The sequence below is a fragment of the Nesoenas mayeri genome (assembly GCF_963082525.1).
Source record: "Nesoenas mayeri genome assembly, chromosome: 3".
In the NCBI taxonomy this organism is placed as follows: Eukaryota; Metazoa; Chordata; class Aves; order Columbiformes; family Columbidae; genus Nesoenas; species Nesoenas mayeri.
The window spans coordinates 75,965,935-75,993,785 of record NC_137544.1 but is presented as its reverse complement, the minus strand read 5'-3'; the positions used below and the strand labels follow the sequence as shown (position 1 = coordinate 75,993,785).

The window sequence follows — 27,851 nt, the reverse complement described above, 5'->3', positions numbered from 1 at the left end:
TTTACTTCACTTATCAAACTGTCTTTACCTCAGCCCATGAGTTTTCTCACTTTTACTCTTCCGATTCTGTCCCCCAGACGACTGCTGGAGGAAGGAAGTGAATGGTTGTGTGGGTCTTAGATGCCAGCTGCAGTTAAACCACAACACAATTGGTTTTTTTAACAAATTGAAGGTGGTATACATATCAAGAGGCATAAGCAATCAAGAAGCAATATAAAGCCTACTGGACTGCAAGAGTTGACAGTGTTCCCAAGTCGCAATAAAAACTTTTTCAATTCCAAATACAGACTAGATGTGGAGACAAACTCAATGGGACTTCATAAACCTGCTTCTCAGAGCCAAGGTACTGCCTGTTACCTAATGTGGTAACTCTTTTAAGTGGCTGTGGCTCCCAGCCTTACTATCCACCACTCCCAACTGTGCCTATATCCTCCTTAGGCATCCTCACTTCATGGTGCTTTACTCCCACAGTCCCTGTGGCAGGATGCAAACCCCCCTCTCTCCCCCTCCCTCCTTCAGTATGGAAGGAGTAGGCACATCTCCCTCTCTCTCTGCTACTTGAGGCTAACAGCTGCTTTTGTTTGGCCCCAGAGCACCCTGGCCAGGGCCATTACGAGAAGGGAGTGCCAAGGCACCAGTGAGCTGCTGGGCGCCCACGGCCAGTGTGGAGGATGTTTGGAGGCTTCAGGGGCACCCTACAGCCAGTGTGGGGGTGCAGAGAAGCTTCTGGAATGCCTACAGTCAGGCTTTAAAAAACAGGATTCTCATCGAGACTCTGCCCATTGTCGCGGGTCTCTCGGAGCACAAGCAAGATGCTGCGGCCGAGAGCCCCCTCCCCGGGATGGAGACTCCGCTTGCCTTGCTGCCACGGGTGTGAGTAAAGTTTCTCGCAAGACTGCGAGTATATTTATACTTTCCATGCACATATGCACGTGTAACTTTCCGTGCTCAATACAAGCACATGTATAAATTATTTCCTCGCACAATCGCGAGTGTATTTTCCTCCCGTGCTTCCACATAAGCATGTGTAATATTCTGTGCACATTTGCACGTGTAAGTAAATTAACCCTCACAGGATTGCAAGTGTATTATAAGTTTACCCTCACACAATTGCGAGTGTACTAACTTTCCGTACTCACTATGAGTATGTGTATCTCTTTTAAAATAATCCCGCACCGTGTTCAGGCAAGTGTGTACTTCTCCGGAACTCAGAGACGGCTCCGGCATTGTTTTGAGTGAAGCCATGTGCATGCACTCTGTGGACCGCCTGTTGTATTAGTTGCTGCCCCTTAATAATTTTCCTCAACTGATATCCGAACCTGTATTTACGTCACTTTTGGAGTGCTAAAAACCTGTTTCTCACCGGTTTAATATAAGTTGTTTTGGACCCTGTTGTCCCTTAAACTAACCTCGGGGTGCCTCTGTGACAGTCCCACAAAGCAAATGTACCCATGGCTTGAGCAATATGATCCACTAGATCCCCCCAGGTTATGGAGCACCTACCCACGGATGGACACATCATTACAGTAGGACAGCACAGCCTTTGGTATGTACCCATCAAGCTCTAATTAGTCTATTGCTTCTGTGACAGGCCTTCTAATAGGTTGGATTCAAATAATTCAGTCAGATATTAATTTAAATAATTATCTACTCACATGTAGTCCTTTTTTTCCATATGCTATCCCTCGTCCATAAATTGCACTAACCAGCTCTGGCTCTTCCTGTTAAGATTAAAAATTAACACAATAATCAGTTATGTTTGCGTTTTTATTTTTTATAAAAGGTATATTTATTCAACATGTATTTAATTCTTGTAGATCTTAAGTAGTAAGCAATGAACAATCACAGTTGTCAGAAAAATAAATGATTATATTATATTACATTCTACACTTCCATATGCTCACAACTTCCAATTGGAAAATGAGTTAAAGTGCAGTTACAGTGGAAGTGACCACCTATCAGAAGCTATGTACACATTAGTATAGTCTGTTGTCCAAACTTCATTACTTGTAACCTTATTGGTAATTACATGACTTCTTTTGTCTAATGTTACTGAAACAATAAGACATAATTAAGCCATTCAAAGCTTGTTTTGTTTGCAATTTAAATTTAGGATTTAAAATGAGGAAGTAGGAAACTGTGACATCCTGATAAAATTTGTATTCAGGCAGTAACTACAACTAGAGGCGTTCTGCCAAAAAAAATCTGCAAACAAACCTTCCTTGGGTTAGATTTAATTCCCTGGCTTTCCAACTTGGGCACTTAAGAAGATGCATCTTACATAGGGAATATATTTCTTTTTCAGTGTTATTTACTCCAGACAAGGTTTCCCATCCAAATTTGAAGAACTACAACAGTGAAACTGATTTTCTTGGCACAACACCTGTGCAGTCAGTTTCCCTGAAAACCAGTCAGGAATCAGGCGTCTTCACACCTGCAACCAACACAGCTGTGCTATGGAAGTTTGTAGCATAGACTCGCTCTCATTTAACTGGGACAACTGCCAAGAAACAAATTCTTTCATTGACAAAACAACAGAGAGGTGGCACAACAATGCTGGCAGCTTGCCAGACATGATCTGATTCTGAGTGTACACTTGCCAACATCAGCTTCATGTAACTTCGCTACTTTTAATACAGCAGATAAGCAAGGCTGTTTTGTTCTGCTAAATGTTTTAGTACCCACTTTATATGCATTGAACATAGCCTTATGGAAGACAGGGTAAACAATCATAACCACTTTCCCGCCTTTCAAACATACAAAAAGCATATTAATTTCAGCTGAGATGTGTGCATTGCAAAGGTACTCTATACACACTTCCCGCGATATCTTTCTGCAGTCAGCGTATCTTGCTTATCTTCATTTATATTAAGTTTCCTTCTAAACGAAGAGAAGGCAGGAAACATTATATAAGCTTAGCGGTTTTTGATGCAGGATTTCTCATTAGGGTTAAAAAATAAACTCCTCCGATTAAAAACAAATCAGAGGTCACTAAGCAACTAAAAAAACCCTCAAACACAACAACAAATCCCCCCTCAAAAAAAAAGATCTGGTCCTCTGATAAGTTCCCTGGAATAATTTCGCTAAATTGCCACACTTTCACTCAATTTCAGTATGAGACATATGACATTTGAGTAAATAAAAACCAAAACATGCTAGTATTTGCAATATTACTTTCAGCTTGCATTTGTGTACTACAACCAGTTTAGATCAAAAAACAGGTCTGTACTTCTGGTAGTCCAGACTCTCAGCCATAAAAACACATTCTTTTGAAATGAGCTTTAGTTGAAGCTTTCGAACTGTTGGGGTTGTTTTTCTTTTAAGAGTTGATCCCTTCTACTTCATAGAAGAAGATTCTGAATAAAACAAATCTTGAAGTATTAGTTATGTTTTACTTAAATATTAAATACTGAGTGCTGAAAAGGAAGGATAAACCCAGGATACAATATCATTTATTATCACAAAAACAATGCAGTACTTGTCACTAACAGTAAGTGATCTCTGTCAGGCTTTTTTTCTGATGTTATTGGCAACATGCTAACTGTAATCCCAAAAACCCCAAATTAAAATATCTCAGCCTACACATTAAAAGGACAATTAAAGGAACTTCAATTTTGCACAGGTCAGGCTTCCAAAGATGTTGGGTTTGGTTTTTTTTTTTCCTGGTCAAAGTACCATTAAAAGTTTATTCCTACAGATGAGAAAAACACTCACCAATTAACCAAGATATAGAACCACCTGATTTTAAGAGTATGCTTATGTTTGGATGGGAAAAAAAAAAAAAGAACAAATAACAAATTGCTCTCATTTTAAAATCCTTAATTGAACATTTATTTTAGTAAAAGCCATATGTTTTAATGGATAATTTCATAAAGTCATTTTTAGGGGTTCAAACAGAAAACTTACCTGCAGCATTGTTGAAAAATGTCGTATGGCTTCATCGTACAAGCCGTTGCCAATCAACGCGTAAGCAATTGCTAACAAAAAATTAAAAATGTAAATAAACCAGCAAAATCCATCTGATTTTTAAAGACATTTTACAGTTTGGTTGTATTTAATCTAAGTTCCTACACTGCACTGAAGATTTAAGGAGCTAAATATTTTCTGAACTGCCACTGAACTTCCCTCAATCATTACAGAGCATTTGTTCACTATTCAAATTATACTGTGCTCATCAGAATTGTTTTGAGTTTTGTGATTCATTTGGGTTTTTGTCTGTCCTTTTTACAAGTTGTTCAGGAAAGCGTCTTACTTCTAAACTACTTCAGACCACGAAAGGTACCGTGATCACATTTAATAGCTCTAGATGCTTTCTCAATTTTAAGTGAGCCTGGATAACACTGGCTAACTTTTCTCATAATTCCATTAGAGAACATCTGAGGGTACCTGTTTGTACACATTTTGCTAAACTTTACTAGCTCACAGTAAGTTTTTCCTTCATTTGAATTAACTAGAAAAACTATAGCTGAAGTGATTCCATTGTTTACAAAAATGCTTTAAAGTTCTTGCATATCCCCCTGTTTTGGAGCAGAAGTCAAGCATTTGAAAAAGAAACACACCGCTGTTTCAAAAACATGTTCCTGTAACCTCCAAAAGATACAAAAATACAGTGAAGTCATAAGACTGGAAAGCTGTGGTTGTGCTTGCATGTCTGAAGTTCAGTACTGACAACTGAATATCTCAAGATTGTCTCATTTTGCATGTTTTAAACTCCCACAGTTTTTAACTCCAGACTAAGTTCTGTCTACACTGCCCACAAAAACCAAGTATCTTGCAGACCAAAGCTATAAAAGGTAAAATACAACTTTCCCCCAGGCAGTTCGCACGAATGGCTGAGAGGGGAGCTAACAGCAGGAATTCACCTTTCTCCATACTTCTAATGAGTTATTGCAGTCACTCAAACAGAACGGAAAAGGTACCTATCAGCTTAATCATTTAGTCAAACATGAGAAAAGACAGTTTGCCTCATTCTTGGAGCAGTTCTGTTATGAAGAAGGAAGTATTTGTGTGCAATATAAGGTTTTTCCTCAATACGTAAAAAGCTTCACTTGGTACAGATACATAGAATTGCCAAAAAAATCCCAAAGAAAACTGGCAGAGTGAAAGACAGGTTGAAGAGCTCTTGAATTTTCCTCATTTCATTTTCCTTCAAGATTACACAGCTCTTAGTATAATTTTTATGGTTCCAAACCCAGAACAACACAGTTGGCATGTAAAATAAAAGGAGGCAAGATAATGAAGATTCATTGTCTTGCTGATAATGAGTTTGTTTTGTTTATATGAGACAAAACACAGGAGGCTGTAGACAATGTCTGTACAACTATGGCAAGCAATTGGCAGCTTGTAGCTGATACAGTATCAGCTTATTTTTAAATTTTATCTCTTTGATTAATCTTTTAATCTTTAATTAAATACTACAAAAATACAAGTATTTTATTATGAAAAAACTAAGGGCTAACAATGGTCCATTAGCCCAAGTATTTGTGTACCAACATTGCTTCAGAATGCCCCACACATTTCACACTGCTTTTCCTCAGAACAGTTAAAAGTAACGTGCACAAACAAGAAGGACCCAGGCTTCTCACACCATGACATACCTGAAATAAAGGCAGTAGGTAGGTCCAAGCCTACAGGCTAAATATGAGAACAGGGACCTTCTGGCATAGTCTTCCAAGTCTACATAGCCAATACTAATAGCATCAAATATTTTCTGCTGGATGGAATTTCAGTATTCCCTGCAGGATTCTATGAACATAGTGAGGTATGCTAGAAATATGAAAAAAATACTAAGGCCCCAAATTTTCCTGGATACATTTGTGAAGGCAGAAGTTATGCCAACCAAAAAACTACTCAATTGTTTTAATTTCATTAGACAACTTATGAGTAAAGTCTCTGTTCTTACAGAAAAGACAATCTCCTGCCTTCCTTGATGTACATCCTCAACAATCTCTTTGCTGCCTCATAATACCTCTGCTTCCTATAGAGGATACCAGTTTGGAGAAGTGGTACAAGGAACTCCTTCCTCCAGTCCTTTAAGAAAATTACTTCCTGTTTCTTCATTTGAAATGCCTCCATTTTCTGCACTGAGTGTGCTTTGAAAAACAGATCAAGTAGCAGCCTGTAAAACGACGGGATTCGAAAAGCGTTCCTGATGCCTATAAGTGTTGATGGGAAGAGTGCGTGGGGAGGGGAAGACAGATCCAAAATCTATGCTGGATAGAAAGCATATTCCATTGGTGAAATGTTCTGGATGTTTGAATAGTTTTAGTCATCCATAATGATGGAAAAGGGAAGCAGGAAGTAGCTGAGACTGTTTAACAGGATTAATCAAATGGTTTTTGAACACCTGCTTAAATGGTGAAGAATTCTAGTGAGCAAAGCAGAAAAGATTTTTAGGAAGATATACACATTTTCTTTGTATGACCAGAGAAAATGCACTGTATTTTCAGGCTTATTAGGATCACATTAAAAGTAATGTATCACTAAGAAATCATCAGTTTAGTTTCAAAACATTCACTGCTAATAATTATCACACGGTTCACCTGCACAAAGTGTAGATAAAGCATCTTACCCAACTCTTCATTTGTGTTGTCATTATCAGTAGCAAATGGAAATCGTTTTTGCTCTGCAAGCAACTTCGCTTGATTCTGTAAAACATCATGTGTTTTAAGCATTGAGCAAACAACAGCAAAGAATTTAATAGAAAACCCATGCCTTAAATCCTTAAGAGAATGCCTTAAATCAAAAAGTTAAGGCTAATACGATTGCTTTAAGGTAACTGAAAACAAATTAATTCCTAATCTTCCACAGGGAGAGAAATTACTCTTCAGTCAGGTGCTACTGTTATTCTCTCTAACATAAGGCTAATCAAACCTTTCAGATGGAAGGATATTGTCAGCGTTTTACCAGTGGCTGATGTTTCGATATGACACCTGCTTAACATGAAGTTTTGGAAGTTTTTCTAAGATGCATGCTACTTCATAGGAAGATTTGTACTCCTTTGTCTCCTTCAAAGAGAAGGATATTACAGAAGAGTATAACACTGAAAGCTACACATTAAAAGGAATATCACTCCAGCAATAAAGACAAGTTTAATTTACCAGTGCCAAACTACAGTAAAAGGACTGTCCTTTTAACAAGAACTTTATCTCCTAAAAATTTTGTTCAGCTAATTGTAGCCTTTTCTAAGTTTTCTGTTTCCCAAATAATGTACCTACAAAAATCAACACTGCCAAAGACAACCCCTCAGAAATACAGAAATACTCTACTTGTTCATTTTCACAAGTATTTTCCATAGACAGCTGTAAGCCTACTAGAGCACTTTATGTTACGGGGAAAAAAAGAAAAAAAGAAAAAAAAAAAGACGAAATGATCTCTTAATCAAGGGGCCTTCCAAACTGTTTTAGGAAGCAAGAAGAAAAAAATAACTTCTTTCAATGCTCAGTTCTGCCCTTTTTTTTCAGCTAAACACCACATATGTACATCTTTTACATCAGATAAGACAATTAAATGCCTTAAACTTCAAAGAACATACTTAATTCATAGTGTCCCCTACTGAGAGGACTGCACTTTGTCCTCCTCCCTTCCAGTTCTTTTGGCTTGTTCCATCCTTGTTACTTGTGTCCGTGATACAGACCTTTCAATGATCTACAAAGCACAAAACTGACTGGCCAAATCTCACTGCACAGTTTCTTCTCATTTCTAAGATTATTAGATGAACAGGGCAGAAAATTTGGTCTGCTCTACAAACGTAATTATTTCAGAGGGTATGAAAGATTAGCAAATCAGATTTTATAAATGTTGTTTTTACTGAAATTAAAGATCATGTATGAGCTCTACATTACACTACAACGTTTATATTACTCCACCTACTGCTGCACCAACAGTAACAGAATAGAAAAGTTCTTTTCCTCATAGAAAAAAAAAAGTCATTAAAAATCAGTAGTAGTAATTAAAAAACAATGAGTAGGGTTCAACAGGTATGCCAACTCGAAAACAAAATCTATATGCTGCAAAACATTACTCTTCTATAATAGTCTTAATGTTAGGAGAAAATAATTTTTACTAAAGTACAATCTCTTCCTTGGTAGATTTACAAAAAAGGCCTACACTTCTTTGTCTGCAGACAAAAGATATGATACAGCAAGATGCCAGGTCGAGTACTGGAAAATAAGCTACAAACCGAAGAATCTGGCATTATATTAACATCCTCTGAATTACAGAGCTGCACGTGACACTTGGCAAGAGAAGTATCACACAGTTTACCCTGCCCTCAGCTCGCTTGTCTGTTTTGTTACCATAGAAAAACAGAATAATGTTTGGTTCTTGGAGATGGGGAGGATGAAGATTCATACCTCATCAACAGACTCTGAATCCAGTTATAGGTTAGATTTCCTGCAGCTCAACATGCAAAAACTGTGAGTCATTCTGCCTTCATGAAATCAGACAAGAATTTTCATCACAGCACCAGCTCCGACTGGCTGAGTTGTTGCTCTCTTCAAAATGTTTGTGTTTGGGTTTTTTTTTTTTGAAACAGAGAAATTTCTAACAAACTAATTTATGTTTCACTGCCTTAGAAAGAATTGCTGGTACCACTAGACCAGACAGAAGATCTGACCAATATCTGATGAAGTAATGTCTAAGGAGAATATTCAGGTCAAATAATTGGCCTGGTGGATTTGTGATAGAGTAGCTTTATTTCCATATGGCACCTTTGGAGAAGTTGCTTCAAATTAGAATATTGTTTCCATGCTCCCCAATAGCCAATAATTTCTACAAATTTGCCAAGGCTTCTTTGTATATTCACATGAGAGTTATTTGAAGATTTTCCGTATCTATGACTCTACTGGACTGAAAAAGTAACATCAAACTTGTGTTCTGACATAGACTACATTTATTCAAGACCAACAGATTAACAGTACTGTTGCAAGTAAACCCAAAATCCAAAATAATGCTCCTAAAGCCTACCAAGAGATACTTTTCTTCCATTTGAATATTCTCCATATGCCATGTCTGTATTACATTTAGTGAAATATGGTCTGAAGCCTTCAACTCTATCATCTGTGCACATGTTATTTCTGTAGCGATTGCAAGTTATCACTACTACTCTTACATGCATTTCGTGGTAAACCTCCTCAGGCAGTTAATTTGGGTAAAAACTAGTGCACCTTTCCCTTTTTCAGCCATAGCCTCTGCACCCCTAAAAACAAAAAAAATAATTGGTAGCCTAAGTAGTTGAAACTGCTGACAGCCCTAGGACTCATAATGGAGTACTACAAAGTCATACTTTCATGAGCAACGTGAGTTCATTCTCACTTAAGCCCTTTGGGGACTTGTGCCTAGTGATGAAGAGATTCTATTTGCAGCTATTTGCCTGAAGTTCATTCTAATTGGTTATGCAGCTAAAGTGATCTGTAATGTTATATTTTTGATAGCTTACCAGAATTTTTTCTGTATGGAGAGAAAGGACAGGTTCACAAGATGAAGACCCTCCTATGTCACAATCTGATTCATGGAAGTGCAAAAATGACGAATCTGGGGGAAAAGAGAGAAAACACCTTTAGGAAATAAAAGAGTTACATATATGTTCTCTTATCACATCTTACATTTACTCATGTTCATCTGAATACCCCTGTTAGGCACTCCACGGGGCAAAAGTTTCATTAAGTGTTTTCTGCATATAGCACTACATCTATACAGCCAGGAAAGCAACAGTCAACATGACTGCTTTTATAAAATTAGTTTTATCACTACTTCTGCTTATGCTTTTGGCTAAAAATACATTGGGTTGACATGTCCACATTTGGCATTATGATTCCATTCTCTGGCCTGAGAAATTAAAGACCAAATTATCATTCCAATCCCAGAGAGGAAAACAAATAGAATGGACTATACAGAGGTAGGGAAAGAGCTGCTGCTGGGAAACCAGAAAACATACATATAAAGACTGTAAAAAGCGGGCAGAATAGTGAAATATAATTGACTGAACATATACAAAGGTCCCTACAGGTATATTACTACGAAGGCAACCTACGAAAAGTCAAACACAGTGTGTTGGCATAGGAGAGAAAAAGTTTAACAAATGAAAAACTAACAAGTAACAGCAATAATCAACAAAACATCCCAGATTTATAAACCATAGAAATTACTACTTCATCTGCATGGTGCTTTAACTGATATCCCAACAGAACTGCTAGCTTTTAAATCTTCAGGTCTTAAGGCTTCTATTAACTTGAAATATTTCAAGACTAAACAAGAAAAAGCAAATAAACAATATTATCTCTTTGGTTCCATGGCACAAATACCGAATTTTATCATTTGCCCTAAGGTTTGTAAATACAAGCTTGATGCTAAGTTTGAAAGGCTGGAAAGCAGTGTGTGTTTCTAATTCACTTTTACAGGCAGTGTTATTTTTATATTTTGATTACACAAGGGTTGCAAGTTAGTTGACTCCCCATTTCTCACAAGGACAGTGCTAAAAGAGAAAAATAAACTGTCTTTTTATAAAGACAAGTCAAAATAGCATCTAAAATCATTCCCCGTAAATAGAAACTTGGAACTAAGCTGAGCCATAAATGATAACTGGTGGAGGAAGTTTTACAAGAGAAGCAAGAGGTCAAAGTTTAAAGTCAGAAAGTCCTGTAAGAACAGTGGGTCACCACCCATAGTTCCCAGAAAAAGCACTGCCTGTAAGAGGTTTCAACACTGCCCTTTGTTCTTCACATTGGCTAAACCCTCCTGTGCTATGGCAGCATTGTGAACATGACTTGTTTTGTGTTGGTGCTCCTAAGTCAGTGACAAGGGCCATCACTGTGGACTCACTGAGGAATTTTTGCTTCACAAACCAAAACAAAGAGGTACAGGCACAAGACTACCTCCAGAATAATTTGCTGCATAACAGAAAGAATTCAGTGAAGGAATTTCTTAATAAGGTGGCAGGGAACAAGAACAGCCTATCTGTTACAACTGATAGGAGGAAAAGTACCCTTCAAAAGTTGAAGTTCTTGGGGCAACAAACTGCTTTTACTCATAAGGAAGAATGCATCTGCCTTTACAAGTTAGATGCAGTCAAACCCTCACCACACTGCCTCATTAGCAACTTCATGAAAAAGGAAAAACACCAACCAGATAAATTACCCTGGACCTTGTAGCAGGCTACAAAAGAAACTACTTGAGATAAAAAGATTCTCAGCTTCTGGGAAAGTTGTACTAAAACAAAGACAGAGCTTAAGGGAACTTTTCAACTGGCAATTTATTTAGCCACAGGATTTAAATAGCAAGGAGTGAACTGGTATACAGTTATTTCAGGGTGAGTGTGCTGTTCCATAACTAAGGGCTACCTAATTATCAGTGCATGCAAAGTACCTGAGATACCTAAGCATTTAAGCAGAATTCCTTATATCAGTTCCAGTTACACTGGTCTTTTTAAAACAACACCCATCATTAAATCAAAATCTAATCTTCTAAACACACCTCTGAAGGAGTATCCTGAGTCAATCATTCATGTCTTAGTAACAGGAGAGATGTATTCAAATGCTTTGTCATTTATTAACTTGTATAGTAGATAGATTTTATCTCAACACTGTGTGAAAGTCTTTTTTGGTTTATGCTTGAAATGGAATGATTTGGAGCAACAGTCACCTGAGATAAATTTCACAATCTTATTTAGTGTTTACGTACTATGGCTCTTGGCTACTGTAGCCACCTCTCCCCTCCCCCCCCCAAAAAAGGCAGCTGATGTAAAATGCCTACTTAACACAGCTAATACAAAAACTAACCAAAGAATGTTAAGCTGTGATAACAAAAACACACATAAAAAGCCCCAAGCAAAACACACACACCCCCCAGATGTAGGAAACTCATAACAAGGTATTTCTAGAAGGTCTCTGACTTTGAGTGGATTACACACTAGCTGTATATTGTCCTTAAAGACCACAGCAACTCTTGATATGAGCACAGACTTTACGAGATAAAGAGAGAAAAAAACCAACCCTGCAGGCAGCTAAACAGTCATGACATATCACTGGTTATTCTCATATAAATAATTGTCTATAGTGCACTGAACTGATAATTTCTTTTCATCAGTTTTACATGTACACTGTGATTCAGACTGTCATTTTTGTATAGCACGTTCACACTATGCTCATGATAAATGATCATACTTAAGCCACATGATCCTGATGCAACAAATATTTCAGCACATAAATATAGTTTTAACTGTGCCTGTATTACAAGCCATCAATTAACTTGAAAAAGACCAGATGATCTGCTACCTGAACTTGGACTCGTAAAGAAAAGCACTCAGTTCACCAGCAAAATATATAAAAGTGTAGCTGAAAATGAATCAAGCCATATGCAACTCAATAATATGAGTACAAGAGGTTGGCATGTCCGCCTATTACTGAGGTTAGGGGTTAAAAAACACGCAGAGCCCAGCCGCTAGACCAGGCACGTTGGCAAGCGGGACAACAGGAATCCTGCCGGGTGACACTATGGGCCCCAGGGTTTACCCGTCCAAGAGGCGAGAGCTGTTCCCCCGTTCAGAGCCAGAACCGCGGTCTCTGCCCCGCACCGCACACCGGCACAGCGCTGCTCGGGAGCGCAGCTCACACAACAGATACCTCGCTATGAGTCAGCTGAACAGCAGCAACGTGTACAGCCGCCGAAGCGCCGCACCGGCCCCGGGCGGGCGTCCCCTCGCCCACCCGCGGCCTCTCAGTGCGAGACGAAGCCCCGCCGCGTTTTCCTCTTGTGCTCCCGCCGCCCTCCGCAGGGGCGAGGGGAGGAGGTGTCCACCCCGGCGCCCCCATCACCGCCCTGGCCTCAGGGCTGCGCGGGGCCGGGCGGGCGCCGAGGCACCGCTACGCTAACGGCTTCCTCCCACCGGCCCCAGGGCTGCGGCGATCACCGCGGAAACGCCCCCCGACTCACCGCACTCGGCCGAGTACTGCTCTGCCCAGTCCCCCGCCGAGGCGCAGCCCCCCACCGGGCCCTGACGCTGCCGGTGCAGTTCTTGCTTCAGCAGGGACAAGGCCGGGTACTGCTCGGTCAAGGCCAGCGCGGCCCGAGTCAGGGCCAGGACGGCCAGCGGCACCCACAGCCCCCTCACGGCCCCGGAGCCGCCGGCAGGTGCCATCTTCCCAGGGCGCATGCGCACCGCTTCCGCCTCGGCCGGGGACACAGGGCACCCCCGCCGCCCCTCCCACGGGACCGGCAGGGAGGAGGGCGCGGCCGCGCTGCCCCCTGGGACATGGAGTTCCGCCCCGGAGCGGCCTGGCCGACAGCGCCAACAGAAAACCACGACTCCCGGAATGCACCGCGGCACGCCCCGGCAAGGCTCCGCCCCCAAACCCGGAAGCGAGGCGGTTTGAAGCGCTGACAGGCCGGGGCGTGCTCTCGCGCGCCATGGCGGAGCTTGTCGCCTACCGCTGCATCGAGTGCAACAGGGAGGCGGCGGAGCTGTACCGGGACTACCAGCGCGGGGTGCTCCGTATCTCCATCTGCGTGAGTCGGGGCGGCGGGGGTGGGAAGCCGGGGTAGTGGGCGAGAGAGGCCAGACGGAAGGCTGCAAGCGGGAGGCTTCGGCGTCAGCAGGCGGCGGCGCGCTGCACGTGGAGGCGTGCCCGCCGGCACGCGGGCCACGCGCGGCGGAAGCTGCCACATGGGCCCGCGTGTCGCTTCCCGTTGCTCGTGCTTCCCGTTGCTCGTGCTTCCCGTTGCTCGTGCTTCCCGCCGTCGTCTCCTCCGGCCCCTCGAGTGCGCCTGCGTGGCGGCGCTGTCCCAGGTGGCCTGTGACTGCGCTCCGGGGCTTGTAGTCGCTGACAGGCAGACCCGAGGGTGGCCTTGTGGTTAGGCGGCTTCAGTGAAGGTGGAAAACGGTCAGATCGAAATGACAGGTTTAGACTGATGGTTATTCAGCATGCTGCACTTTCAGAAATAATACCTGTGTGTTCTGGGCTGTTCGCTGCTCTCCCTTCCCATGCCGTCCAGAGTTAATTTTTTTTTCGCATAACATTTTCATAATGTAGAAAATAACTTTCTTTTAGTGTCTCCTACATATGCTTGGAAACTTTTGCGCCTGCAGGAAAAAAAAAAAGTTCACTTTTTAAAGCAGTCTTTTCAACTAGTTCTGAATTACTGTTTTCAATTTTTAGTAGATTTATGAAGACTTGTCCCCAGTGGTTATTTTTGACTTTTTTTTTTTTTAGTTTTAGATCACTTAGCACCCTGTATTTCAATATGTGGAAAAAATAAGAATTTTGGAACGGAGGGATCTGCAAATACATCTTGATCGAGCATTTGATTTTTATCCATGATTGTTTCACAACATCCTGTCTCTCGTCCGTATAAAATTGGAAAACCTTGTGCTTGAACCAATTATTGAATGTTTTGTAAGGAATTAGATATATATAATTCAAACCCCCTCTGTGGTTGTTTCCCCCAGTTTTGTAGCCCTTGGCATTTTTAGAATGCTGATAGCAGATGGATTAGTTTACTAACCATGAAGCTATAAATGTAACAGATGACTAGAAAGCTTTGTATGAAACCTGTGGTGAATTCCTTTATGGCTTTATAGCTCTGAGTCATTCAAGCATTTCTTAGGCCAAAAATGAAGATAGTAGGCAACCAGATCTTAGAGGTCTATGGCCAGTTATATTTGGGGAAATAGTGGTTAGCTCAAGCTGAAAGGTGTACATGTTAGATCTCAGCTTCTGTTATCAACAAGAGGCTGTGAAAACACGATGCTGTACAAATTACTGGTGATAGTAGAAAGAACTCATTCATATCTTTCTCTTTTTTTGAGCCCAGCAGTCAGTTAAAACGGCTTGTTGCTGTAGAACCTAAACCAACTAAAAATGTACACGAAAAACTCTGCAGATATTTCTAAAACTGGAGAGGTCAGCAGTTTTCTTAGATAAAAAACAAAGCAATAGAGATTGATTTCTGTTGGCCTTAGATATGCATACTGCAAGGAAAAAATGATTTTTAGTTTCTTTTTCATGGTGGTATAATGTACTGTGTTCAATAGTGGGTATGAATTACATCAAATCCCTGGTAGTCAAGTCACGTTGTCAAAATTCGTCACTGGTGCATGACAAAAGTGTAAATGGTTTTCTTTGCAGCTCTTTCATGTGGAACTTCAATCTTGTCTTTGAAATCAAGGATAAGCTGGATACAAAAGGACAAGTATCAAGCTTATGACTGCAGCCATATCTCATAAGATTTAGCACATCTTGTAAGCCCAGGTCATCAATTATGGTTATTAATTTGGCTTTGATAATCTCTAAGGGAAGCTGGGAGCCAGTAGATGGCAGTCGTTCCTCTTAGCGTTTAACCATTTGAAGACTGAAGATCGTGATCTTCTGGAGCTGTGGCATTCCATGTAGAATCAAACACTTAAGTCCCAGTTGCTGTGTTCATCACAAACACCAAACTCTTACAAAAAGAGTAAAGAACAGCGTAAAAGAAAGAGCAAAGAATCACATTTTCCTACATTGGAATTCTGTCCACCCTTCTTCATGCAGGTCCAGATCGATACCATTTTTCACTTAACTCCTGCCAGTCTGTTTCCTCTATGTTGTGGGTTATCGTGGTTCAGTTTCAGCCCTAGTCCTAGTTGCTGTTATATGGTGCCATGTCCTATCATCTCTAACCCTTTCTCTGTTTCTGGCCATCCAGGAAGTGCTCAGAGTAGGAGTACTCCACGAGAGGAACAGGCAATAGCAATAGCTTCTTACTAAGCATGTTATTAAGAAACACATTAGCTTGCGCTTTATAAAGTGGAGATGGGCATGTTAAAAGATTGCCAAGGTGAAAAGATTCTTTCATTTGAACCGATCTGAAATCAGCTTCATCTGCGTATTGCAGGAAAGCACTGCTGTCATCTCCAGCTACCAAGAGCTGATTGTTTCTAATAAGGCAATTCGAGTTTTACTTTTTCCTTTTAATCTGGAAGAATAGTTTTGTTGCTGCGCTGACCTTCGGCAAATGTCCTACTCCATGTAGGTAGTGCTGTGCTCTGGCCAGAGATCTGCAAACTTGGTCAGCATCACTCTACTGACAACAGAAAATAGTCAAGTACAGAATGTCACTCAATATCCTTCACAAACTTTCACAAGCAGTGTTATAGTAAGTTCATTGGTGTTGCAGGTCATTTTAACTTGAAAATAATGACAGTGTAGAAATTTTCTCCACTATAGAAAATACAATGTGAAACATCATTTAATCAGGTTATTTACAAAACTTAGAGTGTAGACCTCTAAAAATTTATGAAAAGCTGAAGGTATTTAAGAAAAATTGGAGGTCTGAGGTGAAATTAGAAGATGTGACCACTCAGCCTGAGAACAGTTTACATCTGTCTTTGAGGAATTAGAGCATTGAGTACTGCAACTCCTTTGTAGCTTAAGGGAGAAAAAGTGAAAAGTACATAGAAAGTTTGGATAGTGATACTGAAAGTGAGGCCAATGTACATCATCTGAATATTTTGTTGTTGAAGCTTTGGAATATTTGTGTTTCATTCTCATTTTCAAGTAGTACAAAAAAATATTGACAAATTATGGAAAAAAAAAACCAACCCAGCCCAACATTTGTTCAATATGATATGTAACAAAAATGGTTTCTTATTTCAGCTACTGAAAATTAAGAACAAGCAGAATATTGCCAAGGTCATCACTGCTTCATGCTAACCTACAGACTTGTCCCAGTCCTAGTTTAAAATTATTCTTGATAAATTAATTAGTCTGCATCTAAAAGGTCTTTGCCATTCTCAGGATGTTCCTGTCATTCAAAACCTTTCAGAACATCACATTGAGGTTGAAGAAGCTAAGTTCTCCTAAGAGCATCTTTTATCTGATTCTACATTTATTTTTAGGATGTTTTTAACCTCATCTGGGCCTGATTTTCAGGTGGAAGATTTAAATTTGAATGCCTGAGCAAAATACCATGATTTTGTATTGTGTTATTAATCTGTTGAAGAGAAGAATGGTTTTTTTGCCAGCAGCAAATACTAAAAGCTTCCTTGAGGGAACATCTTTTTCCAGCCCACAATATGAGAATACAGGTTTGGAAATTCAGCCTAATATTCATGGTGCTGCTTCAGCTTAGTTCCTGCAGCATTTGTTATTGCTCTTAAGATAATTAAAAGTTTCTTTGAGGTCCATATTTTAATTTTAGTACAGACAAGGATTAAAGATTTCACAAGTGTTGACATCCTCTCTGGAAATAAAATTGCAATGGATACTGAAGAAGCTAAATAAGCTTTTTTATCTCAAACGTAGAAGTCCACTCAATACCATGAAACTTAGGATGGAAAGGTCATGTCTTTTGATGAGAGCTCTGCAAAGTGGCTAAGTGCCACAAATTCTTTGAGTTCTGTAACTTTTTTTTTAGTCTATTTTGTTTAATCAAGGCTGGTTTTCACAGAAGCCTAGCCCAGTCCTCTGGTATTGCGCATTCCTTCTTGCCCCAGATTCGCATTTGGTGAATGAACCTATTTCTCCACCATATTTTGCTGTGGAAGTGCCATTACAAGAGACAGGTGGACTGTTGCTCCTTTAAAAGAACTTAAAGGTACTTAAGAACAGGTAATAAAATTCTGAGGAAAGTCACCTACTCAGGGAGACTTGTTCAATATGCTTTCCCTTCAGCATGACAACTTGGGGGTGGTGGGATAATTGTGAGAGGTGTGCAGGTGTGTTAGGATTTGGGAGGGGGGAAAAACAGCTAACCTGAAATAAATTCTGCAAAGTGCAATGAATATGAAAGGAAATCAGCACATCTGGCTTACTCAAAAATAGAAGGAAAACCATGCAAATTGTTTTTAATTTGGTTTTAAATTGCATATATGTTGTTGTGTTAATCATTCTAGACCTTAACAAAGGGGAAATAAATTATTCGTTGCAATATGTACAACACAGTCAGGATACCCCTTGTGTTTTGTAATAAGAAAGCCAAATTGCCTGAGCAGTGCACACTTCATTTAGCTTTTCTGCAATTAAAAAATAATTGAAAAGCTCTTTTATTGCAGCAAGGCAGAGAGACTGTAAATGCTTTGAATGCAAAGCATTTATGTGGTGAGGTGATTAATCTGCCAAGAGTACAAAGATAATACTGGAAAATAGTGTGTTATTTTTCTTACTTATATAACTCAACCTACAGACCAACTCGCTACTGGAATACATATTGTATAGGAAAAATTATAAAACAATATTTTTAATTTCAATTTTCTGAAATGGAATGCATCTGAAACTGGGGTGTTTTGTTTTTCAGCTTATTGTTATACTTGGCCACACCCCTAATAAAGAACCCATTCCTGAAAGCACAGCTAATTACATTTTATTGTTTAAGGGTGCAACTGGGATTAAGAGCGCTCTTGCAAGATGAGGGGTTTGTGTTAGTTTGCCCTATGAACCTGTGTAAATGGACCTGTGTTCATGCTGAAGCTATGTAAATGTTATTAAAATTTACTATATATATATTCCAGCAAAATATTGTAGCTTATTTTTGCCAAACTCCAAACCCTGGAGAAAGAGTACTAAAATGAGACTGTTTCACTGGTGTTTCTAAGTCCAGACTTTTGCAAATATATTCCTGGTGCAGTTTTCATCGTAGTTTTAGTTCAGGGTGAAGCTTAGTTATTGAATGTATATTTTTATTTTCTGTTGTGTCCTATGGTATCCTCTTAAAGCACATTTTTCCCTTCCACCACCCCCATCTCAAAATACTTTTACTTTACAATTCAGTTATGTTTTAATGTTGGAGAGAGCACTATAAACAAGTCATGTTCATATACTTTAGGAATTTTGCCCTTCAGTGACAGTAGATATTTCCTCAAATATTTATACGCTGTATTGTATTTGGCATATGTTTGTGAACTCTGTTCACAGTTAGTATCTTTGATGAACAAAGAAGAGGTATGTCTTTTGAGTAGTGTTTTATGAAAGGCTGATATACATGCAGTCAGAATTAACATTTTAGTACTTCTTTTGTCTTATTAAATACAATTGTGATGTTAAAACATGTTACTTTCTTTAACTGTTTTGAATTGCTTTGATCAGACAGAATCTGATACACTACACTATGAAGAACATGGTTGTACTTGCTTTTGAAGATTTTTTTTCTTAAAACTACCTTTGCTCATTTTTTTTAAGATAACTAAGCTGATTTCTAAGTTATGAAAATTGAAGGTTGGTTTTGTTTATTTTTTTGGAAACAACAGACAAGCGTAGTCAAATATTCCTAAACATTTGAGTAGTCAATTCCTAAACTAATATTCATTTAAATTCATTAGAATATTGAAATATGTTTGACACCCTTTTTTAGGAAAGCACAGTATCTATTGGACTTTTGTGTGTCAGTATCAAACATTCCTAATTTTCCTTAAATTTACCAACTTAGAAGAAGATGCATTAGTAGAATTTATGGTGTCAAGATTGACATTTGTCTTCTGCAACATAATCTGAAAGTACCTTTTAATTAAAGTAACATCTATTTTTTTTCAAAGACAGTTACCAGTTATTTCCTGTTTCTGATGTCCGTTACATATTTAAGGAAGAAATTAAGAACTGGTTAAAAACATAGAGAAATCCAGTTACTTATTTCTGTCATTTTAGACCTGGTTATGATAAATAAGGCATTTGAGAAAGCCCAAAGAAGATTGAAAAAGCTGGGGTTTGTTGAAGGTGCCTTCTTCAGTCACGCCAAACAGGCCCTTGGCTGCAGCTGTGCACAACTGCAGTGGGGAATCAGACATGAGCACCAGTATTGTAGTTCACCCTAAACTGCCTGACTAAAATCTTATAGGTAAGTGTGCAAGTGGTTCTCCATAGCTGAGCTGCTCATACGGACCTTCTCTGAAAGTGTTAGTGATTATCGATGTCTGTAAAGTTACATGACTGTAACTAGGAAAAGCTATCAAGTTAAACCTATGTATACTTAAATTGCCTTGATCCATGCTTGCAGCGATTTTGCTGAAGTCAGGCTCTAGTCACAAGTTTCCTTGTTAGGCATTTAAGGTTAGTGTCAGATGTTTCAGTAGTACTGCTGAAAAAAAAAAAATAAATCAATACCAGGTAAGGGGAAAATTTCATCCTAGAGGGTCTACTCATTCTGTAATGTTCTCATGGTCATCTTCAAGTGTCATCTTCATTTTCTCCAGTTAGTCTATGTCAGTGCACACACGAGTCTTTTCCAGTAGGGTGGTTTGTAGGTCTCGCAAGTCCCTGAATGGATTCTTACTGGCTAGGTCACTGGCTGGATAAGCACAGAGGACTTCTCCTTCATACAGTTGAGACTCAAATAGAAAACAAATACATTAAGAATAGGGCTCTCATCTGCCTCTGCAAGACAGGCAGACGTTAATGTGTGTGTCTGTGTGTGAAAAGTCCTTGAAGATGGCTGCTCTTTTGTGATATGGCAGATTTTCTGTTGAAGTAACCCGAGAGAAATAGGATCCTTAAATCATTGGTGGTGGTATGCTGAAATACTGAATTAAACATAATTCTCACATCTGCAGAAGATCTGATTGAGGCTGCCAGAAGCTGTGGAGCAGAAGACCCATTCATATGGGTAACACCACTATTTGTGTATTCGTGTGTAGCTGTCTCCTCGTGTATCCGCAGTAGAATTTCTGTATTGTTTGTTTTGCCTGAAAGCTTGGTCTGATATATTAATATTTTGGTTGTCTAAAATTCATGTCAGCTGTCATTGAAAATTTTTCAGTACCTCTTAACTGAAAGTTTTTTGATCAGTGTTTGGTTGGGACCCTCCGCTTTGAAAGATTGTTCTTTACTCTTCTCAGAAAGACTTTTGATACTGGTCAAAAATGTTCTGTTGTAGGGAAATTTGAAAGCATAATAAATCCTGAGGTATGTAGGATATCCTTCATCTAACCTTTATGACACCCATTGTGTTAAAGAATAATCTTCTTTTCTATGTGTTTGTTCAGTGCTTGTGTGAATAAGCCTATAAAAAATTAATTTGACATATGTAAATTACCACCTATAAGACTATCTGTTCGTGATTTCCCTGTAGATAGAAATGAAGCAAGACACTGCCTTTAATTATAGTTGCAATTTCTTTTTCACTCCATTAAATCCTGTAGGTGTGGTCTTCTGTTAATTATGTCCTTTCTTCCATCTCACTCACTTTAATTACTTTAATTTGAAACCTATAAAACTATTGGTTAATTGAGTGAATTTTTGAATTCATTACCTCTAACTTCTGTACTGTCACACAGAGTATTTTCCAATCCAAATTAGTTGGGGGGGGGGTGTCTTTTGTTTGTTTTGGGTTTTGGTTTTTTGTTTGTTTGGGGTTTTCTTTTAGCTAGACTGAGAAGTACTGATTAGTGGTAGCAACATTCCTTAGACACTCTACTCAACCTATGCATTTGTTTGAATGTTTTTCTTTATATAAATGTTGGACTTTTGAGTCAATTTCCTGGTGAAATTTAGCAGTCTCAAATTCTCCAATAGTAATGCTGGTAAGTAGCATGGTAAAATGAACTTTGGACACAAAAGATCTCTATAAAATTGAAAAAAAATATTTTTGTTCTTTCGTGGGATTTTGTCTGTGGGTGTGTGTGCTCTAATGCTGCATTTTTTATTGTTACAGCATTTCAGAAAGCTGTATGCATAGATTTATCTTCTGGCAGCGTGCAGCCATGCAGTCTTTAAGATGGAAATAAAGATCGTTTCTGTGACGGTTGTACTAGAATCACAGAATCATAGAATGTCCTGAGTTTTGGAAGGGACTCAAAAGGATCACGAAGTCCAACTCCTGTCCCTGCATATGCAGCTGATGTGAAGGCCCCTGGGTGCAGGATTAGCTGAGGGCGGGTGGGAGGAAACAAGCATCTGAACTGGAGGATCAGCAGCAGGAGAAAGCTGACCCTCCGGAGAGCAAAGTGGTTGCTGTGATCAACTAGTGCTGCCCCTCAGCTCTTTGCTAAAAGATTTTTTTCCCCCCTCAAGTCTTTCACATGAGCCTTTTGTAAGACTGTTATTTAACCAGCCTGTTCACACTTACTATTATAGCCTTTTTTAGCCATTATCATTTAACTCAAGTCAAGGAGGGATCACCACTGCAGGTAAGTCAATAAATCTGAAGGTGGCTGATGACAAGCAGTCCTCAGCGGTCTGGGTGAAATAACCTCTGTAGCAGGCACAGTGGGAAGCAGCAGATGTCTTGGAGAAGTAACGGTCTAATCTTATCACTGTTTAGTGGCAACTTTTGACTCTTTGGCTGTTATCTGTGTGTGTGAAAACTGCACTATCAGTATTCTGAATATATTGGTGTTTGTCCAATAATGGAAAATAATTTTAAACATCTAGACAATTTACCAGTACCAAAGAAAAACACAACAGTGAAAAAACATTTTCTGTTTTCTTGAAAGGAAGAAAAAGGTAGGATAGTAGAATAACACATCTCTGAAAAGGGATAGAACAAATTAATTTTCTTTCCAAAAAATACCCAGTGGATGAGCCATAATCATTTAACCTTTAACAAAATACTTGTGCATTTCTTGAGTCTTGGGAAGGTAGGTTGTTTGTTTGGTTTGGGGTTTTTTTTGTGGTGTGTTTTGGGTTTTTTTGTTTGTTTGGGGTTTTTTGCATCTGTAGGACACAAAGTTTCCATAGTTTGTTATCTGTGTCAATCTGAAGCCTGTAAAAATCAATAATGTATATTTATGTTTGATGAGGAAAGTGTGTGTCAACTGAGGGGAAGCAATTAAAAACCTTTTGAAAATGAAGATTACATTAAGGAAAGACTAATAAAAGAATTGAATAGCTAGTTTGGATTTATGCAGTTGTGCTAAGATTAGAGGAACATTTCATAAACTCCTGCTTTTTTTTTTTTTTTTTTCCTAATTCTTGTTATTTTGTGACTTTCAGAAATCCTGCCAGAAACCTGTGGATAAATACATTGAGTATGATCCTGTTATCATCTTAATTAATGCTATTTTATGTAAAGCACAAGCATACAGGCACATTCTTTTCAATACAAAGATAAATGTAAGTTGCTATGCCCCTACCCTGTGTTATTTTTTAGTTAAAGATATATTTAGATTGGGTAAACTGATTGTAATAGTTGTAAAATTTTAGAGAATGTTCTCCTGCCCTTCCACGGGTTCCAGCAAGTTGGAGCAGTTACAGCATGAATAGAACACATGAAATCTCAAACTCCAACTGTTACTAAGAAAGTTACTGTCTCCACAGTAGTGACGCCGCGACAGCAGCAAATGGACCCATCATCTTACATGTTAAAAAAAGAGAAGGATGTGTATGGAACTGTCCATGCAGTTTTCTACACCCTCTAATTTGCCTATCATATTAATTGCTGTTAAAAGGATGATACGCTAAAGTACATTGGTTGGAAACAATTCTGAAATGAGCTATAGTAGTATAACATACCGCATTAACAATACGATGCAAATTAAACCTGCTGTATTAATTTCTCATGAGTTTCTTCCTGCCCTCAAAACTATAGCAAAAGACAGTGGCTTTCACGTGAAGCGTTGTTGATGCAGAGTTACATAGTCAACTTAGTTGTGCTGGCATGACTGGAGTTTGGAGGTGTAGCTTTTCTGACAGAGTTGCATATTTTTACTTTAAGGATTGATTTCCCAAGAAAGGGAAGCTAATCTAGAGCAAACTATCCACGCATAAGCGTATGCTGTGTTCTTGTTGATACCTCTTGGCCAGTCCAGTGTTAAGCAATCTAGATAAATATACTTGCCTTGTCTTTCAAGCATAAACCTGACTAAAGATTTTGAATTAATTCAGTGCGTCTAGAGACTGCTAATGATGTTTTCCATGATGCTTCTGGAAGAACTATTCCATCTCTGGAAATTCCATCTATTCAAATAAATCGAGCTGAATTTTAAACTGCCTTAGCCTGTGCATGTATGTGCAATTGGCATAACTAGTTTCTGATGGATAAAGTAAAATCCACATGCAGAAGTTGCATTGATTTGTTTAAGTTTGTATAAAATCAGAATTCACTGCACATACACATGGGCTTATAGGCTGTTAAATTGGAAGCATGCTAACTATGGAGCCTCATGAGGTCATTTTTGCAGTCACTTCAGTGTATATTTTAAAGTTTTGTTCGGTTATATTGCTCCATTTATTTTTGGTTCATCACCATTATCTGAACTAAGAAATGTTTTTGGCATAACTACACCACCAGTTTCTCATAATGGATATTGTCCTGGGGGAAAAAGAAAAACAAGGCTATTTAAACCAGTTCACTGAATGGAGTAGTTGCCCTTAAACTGAAAGTGTTGATAGTATAATTCTGCTAGCTGTGGCACGACTTTGTTTTTACATTCCTAACTGAAACAGCCTTCACAATTTTTAAAAAGTATAGAGCAGGCTTTAGAGACCCAGTTACATACCTCCTTCTGTGTGGAACTGTTCATGCAGTTTTCTACACCCTCTAATTTGCCTGTCATGTTAATTGATATTAAAAGGATCATGTGCTAAACTAGTGTCTCAGAAGAAGTAATTTGCTTATATTTCTAAACAAAAAGAGAGAACCTACAGAGCTTGTTTGTGTAGAGATGTTGAAATGTATTTTAAATACCAGTTTCATACTAATGCTTTAATTTATGCTGATTTAATCCTGATGCTTTTATTATTTTTTCATTTACAAGATTCATGGGAAGCTCTGCATATTTTGTTTGCTCTGTGAAGCTTATCTCAGGTGGTTGCAACTGCAGGATTCAAGCCAAAATACAGATCCTGATGACTTAATCAGATATGCTAAGGAATGGGATTTTTATAGAATGTTTAGTATAGCTTCTTTAGGTAAGATCGATGATTAATTCCTGTCACTATCTACTCTTTAAACACTGAATAACTCAATGAGTCTTTCAACAAGCCTGTACTGCAAAAATTAATCCAGAATAGATGTCATATCCAACCCTGTATGGTTAAATGATTATGCATATACTCTAATTTGCCTTCATTTAATGCAAATGTGTATTTTGATCCTGATTACAGTTCAGACTGACTTGATCAGCATTAGATATCAAAACACTGAAAAGTGGTACTATTCAGAAATATTCATCTGAATCCATTTACGTAGTATGAAGACCAGTGTAGAGCTCAGCCTTATTCCATACTTAGTGTTGACTTCAAGGAGTGAGGGAGGTTGTTTTGTTTTTAAATGAGTACATAAAAATACAGAACAGTGTTGTCACTGATAAAGAGCAAATACTTCAGTGCTCTAAGACTACATCTGAAAGCAAGGAAGGGTTTTTGTTGTATTTTGGTTAGTACTTTTGTTCTCATGCTTTTTCTGGTGATAGTGTTTAAATCAAGCCTGCAGACTAAAATGAGTATTTCCCTTAGACATTCAGAGTTTAACTTAAATGACTTATTGTCTAATGTTGCTCTAAGTAGGTTTTCATAACATGTCAGTAAAAATGCTGGAACTCATTCTTCAGAAGTAATTAATCAGTTACAATTGTTGTGAGAGTTGCTTTGACATCTGCATTAATTCCAGTGTTACACAGGGATGCTGCGTCAAATAAAGTCCAATAGTTCAATGATATTTTCACCCTGCTGTTCTTTCTCATGCTGGATGTAAAGGGTTCATTGCTGGTGACCTTTTCAAAGATGACAAGTATCGATTTTTATTTTACAGACTAGCAGAGAGTTGGAAAAACCCTCTCCTTTTTTTAAAAAAAGGAAGAGTAAAGAGGATATTGTGCTAAACTTCCTGTGCAGTATGGTGTCAGAAATTACGAGAATGACAATCCTACAGATAAATTGTGTGATAGAATTATTCTGAATGTCATGATACTTACTTGGCTATTAGAATGAACACAGGAAGTGGAGGACTTGTTTGTATTTGCATCTGTCCTAAACAGCAGTGGCTCAGTTGCATTTGAGACAATGTCTTTCACTGAAATTTATCCAAAAAGAACTTGATTTTGGTGCTTCATTCTTTCTCCTCAACTCCTCTTATTTCCTTATTTCCTCTTAGAACAAACTTCATTTTTGTTTGGCATTTTCATTACTTTATGGTGGATGAGACCTGAGATGCTGAAAACAAAGTCTGACTTCATTTTACTTCTCAAAGCACTGCTGTTGTCCAGCTATGGAAAGCTTTTGCTAATTCCAGCTGTTATTTGGGAGCATGACTACACACCTTTGTGCCTTGCATTTATAAAAGTGTTTGTTTTGATATCAAACTCTCAGGCAATTAGAGGTAAGTTTTTGCATTTTTATTATTACAGCATTTGTACAGAATGGCTTTGACAGAATGCAGCTATTACAGAAGTCATTGTTTTTGATATATTTTTAAAGTGGTATCAAATACATGACTGAAGTAGTTCTCGATTAAAACTGTGCTATTTAAACTTCAACAGAAAGTCAATGAAACAAAACACTTTATTTGGAAAAGGAAAAGCACCTCTTATCTCACTGTCTTATCTGTGTATGTGCTGTATTATATCCATCAGGTCAATCAGTTAGAATTAGAGACAACTCATCAAAGATCATTTAAACAAAATAGAATTATTTGTATCTTTGGAAAACGAAAATTTCATGTTAATTTAATGCATGGCTTTGGAATACAGACTTTGAACAGATTTATGTGATTTCTTATATGTACAAATTAATATCAATACTTACATGGCTTCTATGATCTTCTTAAATGGTAAGTGATAAGTCTGTTTTGTTTTGCAGTTACCTTGAACTTGAACCGAATGCTCCCTTGGCTGGCCATCTTCTTTGGATTAATTTTGGAAAATGGTGTGGTCTGCTTGTTCCAGAAAATGGGATGGGATATTTGAAACAGCAGCCCAGATCTGAAGAAATACCAACAATGTGATGGTTGTTTTCTCAGAATGATCTTCGCCAGCAGGCTCCAAAGACACTATTTTCATAGTGATAAAGAAGGTGATAGAGAACAAAAACTTGCATTAGCAGTGAGTGTAGACAGTTTTAGCATGAGTTAAAATAAGAAACTTCAGAAGTTTGGCTATTTAATATTGTGAGCTATAAGACTTCAGCCTTAGCTTGTTTATTTTCTCATTAAAAAATATGGATATGTCACTGTCTTAATAGCTTTATAGATCTGGCTGCATAGCTATGGCTGTAACAAAAAAGGTACACTGAAAAAATTCAGCACTGCTACCAATCACTACATTTTGTCAGAAAGAGGAGGATGTATTGATCCCTTAAGAGGGAGTCAGCGGAAAAATGTAAAAGCCAAAATTGGTATTTCTTCAAAAACAGATTTTCAATGAGAGAAGTGAACATGCGTAAACAGTTTATTAGAAAAAAAATATAAGTATTGCAGAGTGAAACTACAGTGGGAAAACTAATTTGCATTCTCTGGAATGTTTATGTGACAACACAAAATAATAAAATACTAGTTCTAGAGTAATCTCTAGGAACTATAGTTTTAACTGGCTTGAAATTTTATGTGATCTCATAAATGCTGCTGCTTTGTTTTGAAAGCTGAAAAGAGAGTGAAAGGACTCTGATCCCCAGCTTACAAGGTTGGTTGGGATACCACTTGTACATTTACTGTTAAGCGACATCCCCCGCACTCAGCCCTTATCTGGCAGCAGGTTTAGTGGAAGCAAAAAGTGAAGTATGAGGCTGCTTAGCAATAGAGTAGTTCTTGTTAAAAAACAAATACAACAAAACAAACAAAACCCACAATATGTTTAGGCCTAAATTAGTGAAGAACCATTTAGAGAAGTTCTAAACCTTTTTCCGTAGTAGGCAAAGTGAGGGTCAGATGGCCCACAAAGCAGCTGGCAGAATCAGTTTCTGCAAGACAGTAATTAGGACACGAACCTACTTCTTTTGTGCAGACAACTTTCCATTACA

The 27,851-nt window shown here is 38.5% G+C and overlaps 2 protein-coding genes across 2 annotated transcripts in view; one reads left to right on the top strand and one right to left on the bottom strand.

Annotated features, from left to right (window-relative positions):
* Positions 1 to 13,180, bottom strand: part of TTC13 (tetratricopeptide repeat domain 13) — a gene marked incomplete at its 3' end in the record, with an annotated part of 39,072 nt that extends 25,892 nt beyond the window's left edge. The window contains exons 1-5 of the mRNA XM_080341447.1: positions 12,931 to 13,180; positions 9,440 to 9,534; positions 6,572 to 6,647; positions 3,907 to 3,977; positions 1,656 to 1,721 (exon numbers count right to left, since the gene is read on the bottom strand). Coding sequence (XP_080197573.1) covers positions 1,656 to 1,721; positions 3,907 to 3,977; positions 6,572 to 6,647; positions 9,440 to 9,534; positions 12,931 to 13,150 — 528 coding nt within the window. The 5' untranslated portion in view covers positions 13,151 to 13,180. The remainder of the gene's footprint in view (positions 1 to 1,655; positions 1,722 to 3,906; positions 3,978 to 6,571; positions 6,648 to 9,439; positions 9,535 to 12,930) is intronic.
* Positions 13,181 to 13,404: 224 nt separating this feature from the next.
* Positions 13,405 to 27,405, top strand: ARV1 (ARV1 homolog, fatty acid homeostasis modulator; the record flags this gene model as incomplete). Its single annotated transcript, XM_080341628.1, has 5 exons — positions 13,405 to 13,503; positions 22,893 to 23,012; positions 24,656 to 24,809; positions 25,993 to 26,217; positions 26,697 to 27,405. The coding sequence occupies 5 exons, from the start codon at positions 13,405 to 13,407 to the stop codon at positions 26,801 to 26,803; spliced, it is 705 nt and encodes a 234-aa protein (XP_080197754.1). The 3' UTR covers positions 26,804 to 27,405.
* Positions 27,406 to 27,851: the final 446 nt, after the last annotated feature.